Source organism: Lampetra planeri, chromosome 24, assembly GCF_965212315.1.
Source record: "Lampetra planeri chromosome 24, kcLamPlan1.2.h2, whole genome shotgun sequence".
NCBI lineage: Eukaryota > Metazoa > Chordata > Hyperoartia > Petromyzontiformes > Petromyzontidae > Lampetra > Lampetra planeri.
The window spans coordinates 7,369,469-7,386,693 of record NC_136130.1 but is presented as its reverse complement, the minus strand read 5'-3'; the positions used below and the strand labels follow the sequence as shown (position 1 = coordinate 7,386,693).

Below are 17,225 nucleotides of genomic sequence, written 5' to 3'. Positions count from 1 at the left end.
AGTGCAAGCCAGTTGTATTCATTCAGACCCATTGCAGCCAAGTTCTCTATGGTCCGGGGCAATGAAGATGGGGGGGGGGGGAATCTACGATCAAGTCACCCAGAATGTGGCGCATCCTATCCTAGCAGAGCTCAGAAACTAAGCAGGGCTGAGTCTGGTTATCGCCTGGATGGGAGACTGCCTGGGAATACAAGGTGGTGTGAACTATGACTGCATGGTGACCACGAGATGCAGTACAGCAAGTAGATTCTTGAATGTATCTGTACAGAACAAAGATGTTGAGTCTGCAAGCGGTTGTATATTTGCACAGATTGGCCGGTAATCAACTTGCTGTACTACATCCCACTTATATTGTTTTTTTCTTCTATGGTTGAGTATCATATGCACACAATGGCTCATAAATTTGCGTGTGTAACAGTGCAGTAATATTGTGCTGCACACATTACTGTGCTGTGGGCAGCTTTAGAGGGAGTCCAGCTGATTCCCACACGTGAAACCCAACAGCCTAATCACGAGATTGTGTCCTGTGCTGGAGTCATATTTACTCAGGGTTCAACCTTCTCTCTGAATATTTGCCTGGTCACTGGTAGACTGGAGTGGGGTGGTACGTGACTACTTTAGTAACCACAGCCATAGCGATAGGTATACTGGATGTGGTGTGCAGAGTAAAAACATATTTTACGCGTCGCCGACTTGGGAGAGACCCGGTTGAAATGAATCCCTCTTGTGTATTATGTGGTAGGAGACTCGATATTGCATTCTATTACTGTGCCGGTGTTAAAGCTAGATTTGTGTACAATGTGCCCGAGTGCATATCTTGTGTGTGTGCAGTGGTCTGTAAAGAAGTTAAAGTTACAAGTGAGTTATGCTGGTTTTGTAACGCCACACTAATCACATTGCACGTTCTACTCCATGCTTAACTTACTTAACACGAACTTGGTATACTATACATGAAGAGCAATTAACTTAAATACCAACTCATAACAACAATACGGGTTGACTTTATAAACGTCTGCCCGTGATCTCATTCTCTTAAAGGAAATTATGAAACAATTGTGGCGTGCTGATGAGCACTAAGAACATGAAGCCAGTATAAGTTGACAGTAATGTGCAATCTTTAATTGAAAATAAATAAATTTCGATTTAAAGCTTTCGTCACTGCAGGGATTCATATTCTTGGTTCTTTCGGTAAAGTCACGTAGAAGGGAAATAATTAAATAATAATATAACAATACAATTCTCACGACGTTTCAAAATTTCTTGCTGTGGTTTTCACACCTGATGATTATTGTTTGTGTTGCAATCGAAACGTCGTGATAATTTAATTGTTTTATTTTTATTATTTTATTATTTCCCTTCTACGTGACTTTACCTAAAGAACCAAGAATATGAAAATAAATACTGTGGTTCAGTCGAACTCTTCAGAGTTGTGATAAAATATTAAAACTGTTCTAGATAACGACATTTATGCTTTCTCAATTTGTCTTATCAAAGAGTAGAGGGTATAACAGTGCGACATCATCGTTATTAAACGCAACAAATAAAAGACTACGTTAAAGTAAAATACATTAATTAATGCGTTCAAAATCCAGTATATACCAGAGGTGTGGACTCGAGTCATGTGACTTGGACTCGAGTCAGACTCGAGTCATGAATTTGATGACCTGCGACTCGACTTGGACTTGCATAACAATGACTTTGTCCCACCTATGAGATGTGGACTCGAGTCATGTGACTTGGACTCGAGTCAGACTCGAGTCATGAATTTGATGACTTGCGACTCGACTTGGACTTGCATAACAATGACTTTGTCCCACCTCTGGTATATACTGGTGGAAGCGCTCGCCTTGCTCCTCTGAGTACACTCCCATGTTCTCCTTGAATGTATCAATATATGGATGTATCAGTTGAGTTTGTGTCTAACCAACGTGCAGGCTATGTTATGCAAGCTGTGTAAGTGATGACAAAGCTAACCTGAGTTTTAAAAAATCTGCAAAAGCAAGTTTAAAACCGACAAGAATGATGTTTATTGAAGTGAGGTTATTTCCGTGTATTGGCCAACCCTTTTAGATTGTAGCATATAGTACATTTTATTTTGCATTGTTTTTTTGAGCAAGTACTGTGCGTGTTTGTTTTTGTGTGATTACATTTTAATACTAAAATTCGTTCGTTCGCTGTGCTTTGTGCCGAATATAAACGTTCATTATCCGTAAAGGAGTGCAATTTGCGTTGAGTGACTTGTTTTTTAATGACACAGAGATGCAGAAAGTGGAATACTCAAAGCAAATACAGTCCTCGTTTAAAGCGGCAGATGCGTTCCTTAAAAGTGCTGCGTTACTCGAAAACAATTTCATCTTCTTGGTTCTTTCAGTAAAGTCACGTAAAAGGGAAATTATAAAATAATAAAAATAAAACATTTAATACAATTCTCACTACGTTTCGGCCACAACGCAAGCAGCCGTCCTCAGGTGAAGAACAGGTCTGTCGGAAAGATAGCGTCTGAATGAGCACCACCAAGCTTGGCAGCGTATATTTAAGCTGGGTTGGGGGAGGAAGGGCGCCTTGACAAAGGAATTTGCATATCAACAGATGAATTTAGCATATTTATGGGAAATGCAGATATGGGATTAGTCACTACTTGTGGAATGTGTAGGTGGTGGGGGGGTCTCAAAGTGAAATTATGCTCGTATATTTCGCCATGAGAATGAATGTAACAACGATAACGTTTGGCGAGATACGACGTCCTTACACGCGGCGAGGCGGTGGCACAAATAACGGGGGATATGCCACCGTGTTATTGTATCATTCCGCGTAAGGGGCCGTCCATAAATGACGTCACGCACCTGGGGGGGGGGGGTCAGACATTTGTGACGATGTGAAGAGGGGGGGGGGTGAGAAATGTGACGTCACATCAAAATGTGCAACTTTAAAGAAATATAGTCAACACGTTCTATTTAATTAAATAGACCTTTAAATAAATGTTTTCTCCTAGCGCCACATAAAATACGCACTACAATGACAATAGTTTAAAGCGATTTGAAGCATGTTGTATTTGGGGGGGGGCAGAGCTTTGTGACGTCATATTTGAAGGGGGGGGGTCTGACTTTTTGTGACGCCGTGTGACTAGGAGGGGGGGGGGGTCAAAAATCGTCCAAAATCGCGTGACGTCATTTATGGACGGCCCCTCTTGGTCCTAAACCTGTCCCGTGCTGCCATCTGCTGTCCAACATCAGAATCAATGTGCACAAGAGAATCGCGTAGAGAAGTAGCATCGCCATGTTGACGGACACCCAAGAATGAGAATGTTTATTCAGACCGCGGGAGGAGGAATCCGATGAGCAATGAAGCTCTTTTCACAGACGTCCAATCTGGCCTCGGGGGTCAGCCAGTTAATACAACAACAGGTCCAGCACTCTTCTTGGTTCTTTCGTTAAAGTCACGTAGAAGGGAAATAATAAAATAAATAAAACATAATAAAATACAATTCTCACGACGTTTCGGCCACAACGCAAGCAGCCGTCCTCAGGTGAAGAACGGGGCTGCTTGCGTTGTGGCCGAAACGTCGTGAGAATTATTTTATAATGTTTTATTTTTATTATTTTATTATTTCCCTTCTAGGTGACTTTACCGAAGAACCAAGAAGATACAACAATGACGTCACCGCGTCGTCTCGCGCAGTTCGCGAGCGATGACGTCATCAGGCGGTTACGCGTGTCCACGCGCGATGACGTCATCGCGTTTCCATGCGTCACATCCGCCCCTCGTGTCGCACTGTACCGAGGAGACGGGTGGCGTTTCCGTCATCACCACCACCACCATCAACAACATCAACAGCAGCGATAATAATCATCATCATCATAATAACAACGAAACAATCGTCCTCATTATCACAGGCAACAGTTGTGATAGGTATAGTAATGGTTATAAGAGTGAACGTACATTTACTGAGTAGGTGAGCTCGTGAGTACGACGACATGGCGACCCCGGTGAGCGAGCGATGTTCGTGTTTGTGCCTCGTTATGGTGGTCTGTACCACCGTAGGTTATGTGCGAACTTCTTCTGCGCCGTACGTAGCCACCCTTTGCCCAATCGCAGGTCCGGAATCTGGAGTCGGCTCTTGCCCTTTCCCCGTCGCGTGAGACGTAATCCCCGTGAATGGTTTTGAGTAAACTAATGAAACCAATTTTTAATTAAAGCTTTCGTGACTGCGGGGATTCATATATAAATATTGTTTTATATTTCTATTATTTTATTATTTCCCTTCTACGTGACTTTACCGAAATAACCAAGAATATAAAACAATATTTTTATTATTTCCCTTCTACGTGACTTTACCGAAAGAACCAAGAATATGAAGAAACCATTGTCAAGTCACGGCTATTGTTGCTCTCGTTATAAAGTATACGGGGGGGGTTGGTTTCGCAGTGACCGTCACGAGCGTGTTCTGTGACTTTAAAATAAATTGTTTTGTTTTCATTGACGAAGCTTCGTGTGGGGGGCGATCTGTGACGCGCGGCTACAAGGTGATTGTTTTGGTTTTTTAGTCATTATTATCAGACCGGTCGACTCGGTTTTACATTAATAGCTGGTGCGGTGTGTAGTAAACATCGCCACTGGGGAGACAAAGGCGGCCGGGCGTGGTGTTGGCCATCCACCGTCTTGTGTGCCGTGCCGGCCTTCATAGGCGCTCGCTAGGGAGCACTGGTCCCAATCGTCTTACTCACAGGCTATACAGGGGATCTTGGTCTATTATAAGACCTGATGTATCGTACCCATCATCATCTCTTATCCCAAGCTGTCATAAACCTGTAGTAATTAAATTCAAGAAACGTGTTATGCCGTGTTCATCACAACGTTGATTGTGCTGTCTGTTGGTCGCTTGATGTTTATGTCCTTTGTTCAGCAACTGTGTAGAATCAAACAAAGACTGCTTTAATTATATTGACCTCAGGTCTGTTCAATTAGACAATGTTGTAAGATGACGTCTCTGGAAGCGTGTGGCTGGAGGCGTGTTTGTGTTTTGCGAGAGTGTTCGTGTGCCATAGGTGATGCGCTCGAAGTTGCACCTAATTTTGGCACAAGCATCTGGGTCACATAGCCGCCTCTTCGTGGCGAATGGCGTTGTTGTTGTACTTTATATTTCGTAGCGAACCCGATATCCTGAGCCACGCCGACTGAACCATCAATGTGTACCCGATGCAATAAGTTAGCACCATGAAGACGGTCAGACAGTTCAATGGCCAAAACACCCTTTCGCGTGACATGCTGGCCTTAATAGATGTTCACTGACAATGATTGCCCCATACAGTATGTGCGTCTAAACGTGTGTGTGTATATCCTGCAGGGTGGCAGCTCTCAGACAACGAGCACGGAGTATGTGGTGCGTGTGCCCAAGTGAGTTCCCATTGCTCCCAGTGTCGCAGTTATCTCTGTGGACACAGTTTATTGCAACCACATGACATGACGAGGGTTATATTTTATCCACAATCTACTGTTAGCGCCTTTATCACATTCATCAAGAGCCTGGCCCCTGGGCTCTTGATGAACAGCATGAGAACATCGACAGCATGGCATCTGAGAAGGTGACACCGTGAATAAGAGGCAAATAAAAAAAAACTGAAGTAGTAATGTGATGCCATCTTAAAAAGGTAGTTCACCAACATGGGGTGAGACAAGAGTTGTTCATGACATGAAGCCAATAACACAGTTACAATATCATTTGGGGAAAATACTGCAAATAAAACGGACAGAGGCCACCTTGGCAAAAAATGGTGGTTCTCTTTATGAAATTGACGTTTCCAGAAATGGCACAATTACAGAAATGTCATGTGGCTATCATTGCACATTCACGCTTTAGCTTACAATAGAAATCATTTCACTGCTCCTCATTGATTCCCTCATTCGTCATCCGTACGTGAAAATATGTTTTTTTCGGAAGTATTTGGTGACAATTGCATTGCTCATTTTGAGCGTTTGGACACATCTGTTATTTGTGCAGAAACAACACGAAGAGGTTCAACCTCATGGCCTTCAACCCTGCTGACAAGGTGGACTTCTCTGCCTGGACACAGGTGCGTGTGTGCCTTCTCCCCTGTCTGCCGAGAATTGAGATGGTCGAGGGAATTTCAACTTTGGAGCTTTGGTTTTATCGTTTGAATAACTACGTTTATTTTTTACACCATGTACATTTACGTTTTTTGTCTCATTTTCGGGGTTTTTTTCCTTTGCCTATTAACAAATCACCCAGAATGGACCCAATATCAGATCTCGAAAGTTAAGCAGGATTTTGTGAGCCTGGATAGTGCCTGCATGGGTGGCTACCAAGCACAAAGGACAGTTGCAACAAGCAACCGTCTTTTGTGCTTTATGGTTTTGCACTCCCCCCATCTTAAACTCGCACTGACCAGCATGATGAAGTATGGTCAAATGTACCCCACTGCCTACAAGGCTTTCATTCAGCAGTGGGTTTCGAACGGGCTGTACAAGTACTTGTTGTAGCACACTGTAACGACCGGCGCACAACCTCACGTAGGCGAAGATGGAACGGGACCTGACGAACAAGAAGATGTACGGTGAAGAGGAGTTGCCCGAGTTTGGTGCTGGCAGCGAGTTCAGGCGCAAGCAGCGTGAGGAGGCGCGGCGCAAGAAATACGGCATCACTCTGCGCAAGTTCAAGATCGAGGACCAGCCCTGGCTGCTCAAGGTCAACGGGAAGGCGGGCCGCAGGTGAGACCCATCGCTGTGAGGCCTGGTGAAGTGCCGTGTGAGGCCTGGTGAGGTGCCGCGTGAGGCTTAGTGAGGTGTCGTGTGTGGCGAAGGAGAGATGGCGAGAGGGAATCGATCTACCAATCGGAATTTTTACTCTCAAACATCCAGTTGTGTTGAGCATTGTAAGCAAGCAATAATATATTTTGACTGGCCTATCATGGGCTTCTAAATATGTTAATATTTTGTTAAGTATTTTTATGATAATTCACCTGCCATGACCATGAATCAACAACATAGACAATGGGAAAGACAAGCAAAAACTTAAGTATGAAAAGCGTGTGGAAATGCATGCTGGGAATTAGACTGAGAGATAGAAAACTTTAAATCATCTTACAACATTTATACCACGACTCTTATGCAGTACATCTCAAGACGAATATTGACTGCTATTAAAAGTTGGCTTAGGTAGAACATTTTGCTAGAAGAGATTATGGCCTGTGGTGGAGACTTAACAATATTGTGGTAGCCAAAGAAGGAAACAGGCTCAAAATGACACCACAGATTTGCAGTGATGAGCTCAGCTCGTATGCATCGTGAAACTGGAAGAAATGGTCACAGCATGTGGCTGCCTTCATCAATTGACATGTCGTAGCTGATGAGTGGCTTCTTCGCTGTTGGCTGCAGGTACAAAGGTGTGAAGAAGGGCGGGGTGACGGAGAACGCCTGCTACTACGTGTTTGCGCAGTGCGCTGACGGAGCGTTTGAGGCATTCCCCGTGAGCAGCTGGTACAACTTCACGGCGCAGTCCAAGCACCGCACGCTCACTGCCGAGGAGGCCGAGGAGGAGTGGGGGCGGTGAGACAGCGCACACACACCCCTGTGCACCTGGGTGATCATCATCGTCGTCGTCATCAATTCGCTTGGACAGCTGGAGTCGTGTTAAATTGACTTTAGCTAAATAAAATAATAAAAATAAAACACTAAAATAATTCTCACGACGTTTCGGCCACAACGCAAGCAGCTGTCGGACCTGGTTTTCACCTGAGGATGGCTGCTTGCGTTGTGGCCGAAACGTCGTGAGAATTATTTTATTGTGTTTTATTTTTATTATTTTATTACTTCCCTTCTACGTGACTTTACCGAAAGAACCAAGAAGATGAATCCCTGCAGTCACGAAAGCTTTAAATCGAAATTTAGCTAAATAGGGAAATATCTTGACTTAAAGCTTTCGTGACTGCAGAAATTGATATTCTTTGTTATTTTCTTTGAACCTATCTACGTGACTTTACCGAAAGACCCAAAGAATAAAAATAGTGTTATGTCATGAGATGAATTATCCTTTTGGATCTCCTGCAGAGTAGTGCAACCCTTAATGCTCGACAACGGCAAACGGAAATGGATACCACATACCCGACTCGGAAATCTCTTCAAGTGACTTTTCTTCCACACGGTCCAGAGCAAGGTTCATCACATGATAGTCAAACAGATATTTTTTATTTTCAGAGCTGTAATTTAGCCAAATTAGTTGTAAAACCAGATTTACTCTGATGGTTGTGTAGTGCATTCATTGGCGACTGAGCTGAGACCATCCACTCTCTACACTTGAAAACCCGATTTAATCACAGGTGGCAGTTGCCTGGATTCAAACCCCGGATCTTACCGGTGCCAACTCAGCACTGATCTTTTAGCAAGTGGGCTTTTGAAAGTTATATTTTTTGTACAGTTTGATTGTCATACCCCAGCATCTAATATCAGCATTTATTTAACCCACAGAACATCAACGAAGTTTTAAGGTACTTGTGATCCATTACCCTGGATGCAATGATTGGTGAATCATATACATTAGTGATTCCGCTAACCTCCTCTGGACTGAGTTGGCTTAAGAGATGGCAGTACAGGCAGTGGATTAATACTGGTAGGAACCTCCTGGTTACACCAGCCCACAGGGGATTATTGTGTCCATCGTGCAGGGAGGGGCTGGGTGGGGAGGGAGGGGCTGGGTGGGGAGGGTGGGGAGGGGCTGGGTGGGGAGGGGAGGGGCTGGTCACCCCGTGGTGCCTTTATAAAACTCAACGTTTAACCTACTCACGCCGGCTTGTGCCCGCCCTCACAGTTGGGCATATTTGCGGAATACACCACGCCGCCGTTGACCCTGGCCATTGACCGAGCAACCCAACGTTCCTACCAGCTCCCTCCGCAGGAATGTGTTGAACCTGTCTGTGAGAACCTCTGGTTGGCATCCGCTTGTATGTGTGTGTGTTCTCTCCGGGTTCTCCGAGTTTTAATAACCCTCTCCTATCCTCTGTCTGCCTCGAGCAGGCGGAATAAGGTGCTGAATCACTTCGCGATCATGGTGCAGAAGCGGTTGAAAGAGGGTGGGGAAGAGGTCGATGATGCTGATGAGGATGGCAAGAAAGGGAAGAAAGGCAAGAAGAAGAGCGGTGACCTGCGCATCTCTGATCTGGAGGAGCACCTGCAGATGTCCTCTGATAGCGAGAAGGACTCCGATGACAATGGTGAGTGCGATTGTCCTGCTCCGAGTTGTTTAATTCACAATAAAGGGTTTTTGGATTAGATCGCATAAATATAAATGTGTCTCTAACCCCGCCACCACCCGACACAGCCAAATTAGAGAGTAAACCCACAACATTTATATTTGAACTATTTAGCACATTTGCAAATGCGATTTCTAAATTTGATCCTTAATGTATTTAAAGTTTAATTTTAATGTGCAATTTTTCTTCAGGGAAAATGTGTTGTCTTGGTGTTGTCTGGGACTTTTGTGCCATTGTGTTGGTGTCTTTCCCAAGCTTGAGAATTGATGATGCAACTTATATTCTTTATTTATTTAAGGGGCACCACGGTCGTGGTCGTGTGATGTTATCTTCGCGTCGGCCGTGGCTGATCATTGTTTTAATGCGGTTGGCTCACGCGAAATTGATTTCTCTAAGACGAAGGTACTTTGTAAGCCCACTGGCTATCAACAAAGATTCGTTCATGAAGCCATCCACATATACAGACACCATTTAAACCGAGAGGATGGGTACAAACTCAGCAATCATTGGAAGGACGTCATCAACCAGTTTAAGTTATAACTGGCTGTGATGTTCTCATCCTGCCACTTTCCGATGTTAGTTTTTATTTTCCCCGTGGCTTCAGCTCTGATTTTACATTAACAGGTTAAAAAAAATTCACACCAACATAGCCACCTCCGCGCGCCGGCCTCGACGGCATTAACATGCTAATCTCTCACATTAGCATAGCCACCTCCACGCCCTCGTCATAGAGACCGCTCGATGATCTTACAGTAACATGCTAATCTCTCACATTAACATCACTAGCCCCGCCCAAGTCGTTTATAACCCTTGGGCTACACCCATTTTAAACCTTTAAAACAGTCTGCCTCAGCAGCTTTCCCCCTCTTCTGATGATGATCGCTTGTTGTGATCGAAACGTCGTAGTTTTTTAAATTTTATTTTCATTCATTTGAACCTATCTACGCCACTTTACCGAAAGACGCAAATAATATGAATTCCTGCAGTCATGAAAGCTTTAAGTCAAGACTTGTTTCGATCCTTATATAGAGGCATAGATGTGGTGACCACTCTTCTGCGCTCTTGCGGAAAGTGTGGGGGGGGGGGCATTATGCGAGCCCTTTGATCTTGTCCTACCTGTCCATTGTGTGTATTAAAATAGCTGTACCAACGGTAATCCCTATTGAAGTATGCTGCCCTTTATACGCATTAATTAAAATAATGTATGTTTTGATAATTCGCTTCCACGCAGCACTAAGGCGGTAGCTATCCGAACGGTTAAAATTATTTTTATTTATTTCAATTTCGATAGATTCTCTAATTAGTCTTTACAACCCTTACTAGTTGCCTGTGGCGGGTGGTGGCAGGTTTTAATGAAACATTTAAAATTTTACGTGATCTAACCCAAAAAACCTCTTATAGAGCTATATAGCTCAGTGGGTCTCACTTGGTAACGTAAAAAAGTTTTTTTTATATATATAGAAACATGACTGGTTGAGTTATGCACCACTTATGTAAGCCGTAGCCTGGTTCAACATGCCAACCACTGCATTACTGCTCCAACTGGAAAATGATTTATGCTTTGTGTACAGATGCACCTATGGGTAATGGCACAGTTTTTAAAGGAAATTTCACTCGATTGAAAAGAAGTAGAATAAACACAGCACGTCTGCCTTGGTTCACATTATCCTGCCTGCGATAATTGCGCAGCCAAACTGCCTCTCCCACGTAGTTCACCTACACAATTTTTCCCCGCGCGCCCTTCCCGCTCCGTCTCTCCCAATTCCAGAAGAGGGAAGCCAGAAGCGTCCGGACAAGGGCAAAGACAAGAAGGCCGCAGCCAAGAAGAAGAAGAAGAAAGGCAGCGACGAGGAGGACGTGCTCGAAGAGAGCGACGACGGCGATTACGAGGGGCTGGAGGTCGACTACTTTTCCGATGAGTCCAGGTCTCAAACTCCTTTTAGCAACAGTGTACTTTTTCAAGCATCGCTTCATGTTGATTGCGCGCGTGCATGGCACGATAGGCAATACAAAAACGTTGTCTGTGCTATCTTTCACATTGATATGTCAAAAAGGTATGTTGTCAACATAGACATCGATTGAACAGTTTAGAATTAATTGAGTGTCATTAGCAAGGTGTAGTCTGTTTGCCTGCGACCGAACCACTCGGAATAAGATAGATCTCGGAAGCTAAACAGGATTAAGCTTGTGCTTGGACTGGTGATCACCGTGCATATTCTGTATTATAGCGTGCACGGGCTATGCTACTTCATCGACAGCAGAGGGCGGTGCAGAAAAATCCATTGCTGCGTACCTTGTATGCTCCTACATATTCCTCGCTTTCACCAACCCGCACTGACTAGTATGGTCAAGTCAGAATCGGAATCTTTAGACTGGAAGAATCTTTAGACTGGAAGAACGGTCAAATAACCACCACAATCTGTGTCGTGTGAGTAGGCCTTCTTCCAGCAGTGAATTGACAACAGGGTTCGTGCAAGTACATGCAATCTGTTCAAGAAATGCCATTCGGCAGAAATTATATGTAATCGTAAAATGTGTAAAAGTGTTGAACGTGATTGGTCGTTTGTTGCAGCGAGGAGGAGGAACTCGACAATGAGAAGCTGAAGCAGTCGACTGAGAAGGACGTACAAAAAGGTGAGGGAACCTCTCTCTTTTGCTTTTGCGGGATATCTCTTTGTGCGTTCTTGTGGAACGGTCTCGTGAGTGGCGAACCTTGCAGTGCTGTGACGCGGTGCGATTGAAGGCTGCCATTTGTGGTTGTTTTCGTGGCTGTGGGGCAGGCGTGGACGAGGAGGTGGGCAGCAGCGACGAGAGTGAATCTGAGCACGAGAATGAGGAGGAAAAGAAGGAAGAGGAGGAGGAGGAAGGAAAGAAAACACCGGTCTTGGAGAAGAAGGAAAAGAAAAAGAAAGGTTCAGATCTTGGGTTTCCTCTTGTGCCCCACGATTGTGCACCTTCATTCAGCACATTATGCGTGTGCTGCTGGGGTGGCTTAGAGCTCTGAGATGGGACTGCTGAGATACTGAGCGCGAATCCAGGCAGCCGCCTGTGATTGAACTGGTTTCTGATGGTCTCACGAAAGACTGCACACAAAAAAGTCCACCACGTAAAATTTGGTTCTCCAACTCATCTAGCTACAAATATCGATGTGACCGTGTTGAACATTACTCGTTGTGGAAGAGAGGGGTAGTAAAGTCGTGGCCCTTACTGTGCACCAGAGGACAGTTAAGGGGATCTCCGAGGTAGCCTTGTGAAAATAAGCTTTCTAGCTTATCGGATTCCTCAATTTTAAATAAAGATTCTTGATTTCAAGGACCATTCTCTTACATGAAAGGTTATACTGCTCTGCTAGAGGTCCGAATGGATACTTCATCTTATGACATCAGTTGCACAATTGGGATACAAATCGGGAAAAGGTATTTTTTCATACTTTTAAATAGCCTATTATATTTGGGGGCGAATTTATTATTACTTATACTGATGCGACGGCATTATGACTTTTTATTTTTAATCACTCTGTTAATGTGTGCACAGCCAGCGACACGGAGTCTTCGGAGGAAAGTGACATTGACGACGCCACATCCTCAGCCCTCTTCATTGCTGTAAGTTCACGGAATGCCTGTTTCCCATGGCTAAGCCCTTGCAGTCTGGAATACCATCCTACTCCAGATTTGAAGTTTTCGTGACTGCAAGGATTCATATTCTTGGTTTTTTTTACTTGATACAGCAAGACGGAAGCTTGTGTTGCCTCCGAAACGTCGTGATTTTTATTTTATTTAACTTTTATTAATTTTAATTGTTTACCTACTTGACTTTACCGAAAAAACCCAAGAATACCATCCTACTCCACACTGGACTCAATATTAGTCAAATCTAAAACCAAGTGTCCTTTTTATTCACTCAGGTGTACGCTGACAAAATAGATTATCACATTTTAGACACTGGACCGATGGATATAAATGAGTCGTAACATGTTGGAACTCCACCACCCCTTTTGTGAAATGTTTCATTGGTTTGGTTGGGGAGTTGGGATTGTGGTCTGAGATGTGTAGACCCCATGGACTAATTTATTTGTTGATACAACTTTTTTTTCTGTTTATGCTTTTTGTTTTGGTGCCATTTCTTAATTTATTTATTCATTTTTAGTTTTGCTAGGTAGTAGGGTTTTCATTTTCTTGGTAGTGGCTTATATGGGATTTTGTCCTTATATATAATTAATGTACAGCGTTATGGGATGCTATTAGCACGAATGGCACTTTACGAAATGAAAGTATTATTAATCCCACTCATTCCTGGTTTTCCGTGGATTGGCGTTGCCTCCCCTGTTGCACATGCTACGCTAAAACGTAACAATACAAATGTAACATTTTCAGAAAAAGAAGCCGTCCCCACCGAAGCGGGCGAGGAAGCCGTCGGGGGGCAGCCGGAGCTCGAGCCGTGGGAATAGCCGCCCCAGCTCGCCCGCGGTGGAGAGCGGCACTTCCGCCACGCTGCGCGCCGCCGCCAATAAGCTCGAGCACGGCACGCCAGCTCGTATGTTACTCATGCACACACGCAGACAAAGATCCCCCCCCCTATAGCTTGAACAGTCTGTTGGGGCAAGTGCTGGTTAGCAAGCACCTACGAAGGCCGACACGGCACACTTAGGGGGTAGGTGGCCATCATTGCGCCTGGCCGCCTTTGTCTCCCCCAGTGTCAATATTTACACATCGCACCTGGTACTCATTTGAGACTGAGTCGATCTAGGGGAGGCCCAGGACCAGTTCAGATAATAAGGAATCGAACCTGGGTTGCCGGGCTCGTAGTGCAGTGCGCTAACCGCTACACTACCGCTCCCCCGCATGCACATACACGTTGTGTTTACTCAAATCATGTGTGCTCACAACCAGTCACGCTTGTGCACGAGCACAAGTTTCTCGCAAGGGTCACCTAGCAACAGTTGGATGGTGAGCTGTAGGATGGGGGTGGGGAACACACACACTACAGACTGGATATGGCCTAGACTTCATTGCACACAGCCCGTGGCCACATGAACCCAATCACTGAGAAACATCATCCCAAACAATATTTAATTGTCACTGCAAGCATCTTAGTTGCAGTGATCCAGTACTAAAGTGGAATGTTTTCAACCTGGCAGGAACACTGATTCTAATTGCCCAGTCACTACTGTCACGTTATTATTGGATAACACTCATGTGTGTGTTAATGTGTGGCTTGCTCAAGATATTTGGAAGTCCTATTTAGTCCTCAACAAAAAACATAACACAATCAATATCACTGCCTTAAAAGAAAAAAATATTTAATAGACAACATTTCAAGTAACGACCCTTCTTGAGAGCACCAAATAACTGAAAAGAAAAGGTTGGTGATGTGAATATAGAAAAAATAGAAATCATCTGAATGCCACCACTTCTAAAGACTGTTTGCTAAAATGAGAAACTACATTAGAGTAGAAGGATGGTCGTGGGGGGGGAGACGGAACAAGCAAACACCGGGAAGAGAAGAGAGATGCTGCGGCACAGCCCTTGATGAAGCAGCAACCAGGGCCCAGCACCGACAATATTGAGTCCCAGGGACAAGCCGGCTCAGCCAGAGCAGCTCCAACGAGTCCCATTGCATCCTCCGGGTGGGCCGGAGCCCTTCACCGGCAAGCCTCATTACAGATGACTTTGTAGCCAGAATTGTAAAGAAATGCATTGAGCTTTTGAATGGGGACCGGCGATGAATGTTGTGCTGTTGCGGATGGTGTAGGCAAGCTGCTGGCAGAAGGCATGGACAAGCCGGCAGCTAAGCGACAGAAACTGGAGACTCCGCCCTCATCGGGGAAATCTACACCCAGCTCTGGGTAAGGCTGTTGTGCTGTATTTGTAGCAGAGTTAAGTGTAATGATTCATTCAAATTGTGACCAATGGATCAGTCCTTCCGTCATGCCTTGCATATCACATGGCATCGCCATACTTGCCTGTATTATGGCAACTCAAAAAAGCCTTGGTGGCCATTTAATTTTATATAGCAGCAGGATAATTAGACAATCATGCAATGTTTTCTACCTTGTTAGGAATCGGATTATATCCATCATTGCCCTACTGCTGCCTTATGCATCAGGCGCTAGATCTGGACAAGCCATTCCTCATACTTTTGTGGGGACAGTTGGGCACTGCCGAAGGGGCGACAATAAATCCAAACATGGAGAAATGAATGGCTCTCATACTTTTTCTGTAATCGGTTTTGCACGATAAGCACACACACTGATGCCCTTGCGCCCGTTTTCCTTCAGTGACGTGCAACTGACGGAGGACGCGGTGAGGAGGTATCTCTCCAGGAAGCCCATGACTACCAAGGACCTCCTCAAGAAGTTTCAGACCAAAAAGACGGGGCTGAGCAGCAACCAGACGGTGAACATCATCGCACAGATCCTGAAGAAGCTCAACCCCGAGCGCAAGCTCATCAGCGACAAGATGCACTTCTTTCTCAAGGAGTCCAGTGGCTGAAGTGTTCAGATGATGTTGGGGGACGTCGGGGGGATGGTCATTGCAGAGTTGGTGGGTCTTTGGTAGAAGCAGTCCAGGGGAAATACAACTTGAGCTATTAGACCAAAGGTCTTGGCCATATTCAGGGCATTGGATGAAACAAATTCTTTCTCATACGTTTTTTTTTATAACGTGATGAGCTTCCATTGCAGCTGTAAGATGTGTGAATGGATTTCATATTCCTCAAAGTCATAGCATTTTGGCTGCTGTGTGTAAGATTATCAGTGTTTGTCATAGGCAGTGTCGTTACCTGTAATGTAGGGACTTCTTTGAAGACAAACTTTCGAAGTGTTGTCTTTGTAAAGGACTCTTCAATCCAGACGAGTCCGTGTTTTCTTCAGAAATTGTTTTTAGCTGTGTTCATCATAAATGCATCTCGTCTGCATGTCAGTGTCAGTGGGTCGAGTTATTCTCATCTTAACCATAGCTTTGCTGAACAGTTATTTTCACACATTCGATGAGTTTGCAGAAGTCCAGGTCCCAAGTGTAACGAAGTGTGGGACATCACACGGATGTGAGATGCCCAAGAGCTGTTAACAGCCGTGTGGTGTTTGTGTGTGCTCAATTCGAACTTTTAAGCGAATTGTCAGCAATATCGTAACTTGTCATGTTGAGTGTGTGACATTTGTCAATCAAAAACATTTTCTTGCTGCTTTTGACGTCCCCTTTGTGAATAAACATAAATTTGCACACTAAAGTTGACATCGCAAAAAGCAAATGTTGTTTACTCTACCAGATTTTGTGACATTTTGTAACTGACTTTTTTGTTCTCCAGAAATAAATGTACCAATGCACACACCATTTGTACATTTTTGTTATCAGGTCGTGCTCATTACACACCAAGTGCTTACCACAAATGAACCACAATACCTTGCTAAATCTTGTCAAGGAACAAACCAATTTCCTGCAGGACACACCTGTTGTGCTGAACTCGCTACAAATTGGCATATTTTGTTTTTGTGACAAACCTTACTCATTGGTGGTGGCAGGTTTAACGACATTTACGCAATCTAACCCAAAAAAGGATATTAGTCGCGAAAGCCTACGTGTTAAACTTCCTCCAGAAGTTTGCGCATCACGACGGGTGAAGTGTCCAAAAGGTGACAGCCGTCTCCCTCGAACTAAGCTCTCGATCACTTTCGGAGGCCGGTTGAAGATGCAATAGTGACATTTCTGACGAAGTCGAACCATCGGATGCCTTGAGTTCACGCCCGGTTAAAATAAACTACCGTGTTCTTTGTCTTTAGGTAAAGTCGCGTAGATAGTTTCAAAGAATAAAATGAACAGCAAACTACGACGTCTCGATCACAACACAAGTGACCGTCATCGGGTGGAAAAAAGGGGGCGAAAATCCAAGGTTTTACTGTATACAGACAATTTCAACCGAGAGGATGCGTACAAACTCAGCAATCATTAGAAGGACGTCATCAAC

At 44.4% G+C, this 17,225-nt stretch overlaps 1 protein-coding gene across 1 annotated transcript; it reads left to right on the top strand.

Moving 5' to 3' along the window:
- The first annotated feature begins 3,723 nt into the window (after window positions 1-3,723).
- Window positions 3,724-16,591, top strand: LOC144726691 (general transcription factor IIF subunit 1-like). Its single transcript, XM_078605492.1, has 13 exons — window positions 3,724-3,986; window positions 5,345-5,394; window positions 5,999-6,071; window positions 6,533-6,726; window positions 7,393-7,563; window positions 9,028-9,224; window positions 11,032-11,188; window positions 11,836-11,897; window positions 12,044-12,175; window positions 12,798-12,865; window positions 13,637-13,796; window positions 15,015-15,108; window positions 15,541-16,591. Exons 1-13 carry the CDS (start codon window positions 3,975-3,977, stop codon window positions 15,752-15,754), a joined length of 1,584 nt encoding a protein of 527 aa, XP_078461618.1. The 5' UTR covers window positions 3,724-3,974; the 3' UTR covers window positions 15,755-16,591.
- The last annotated feature ends 634 nt before the right edge of the window (window positions 16,592-17,225 follow it).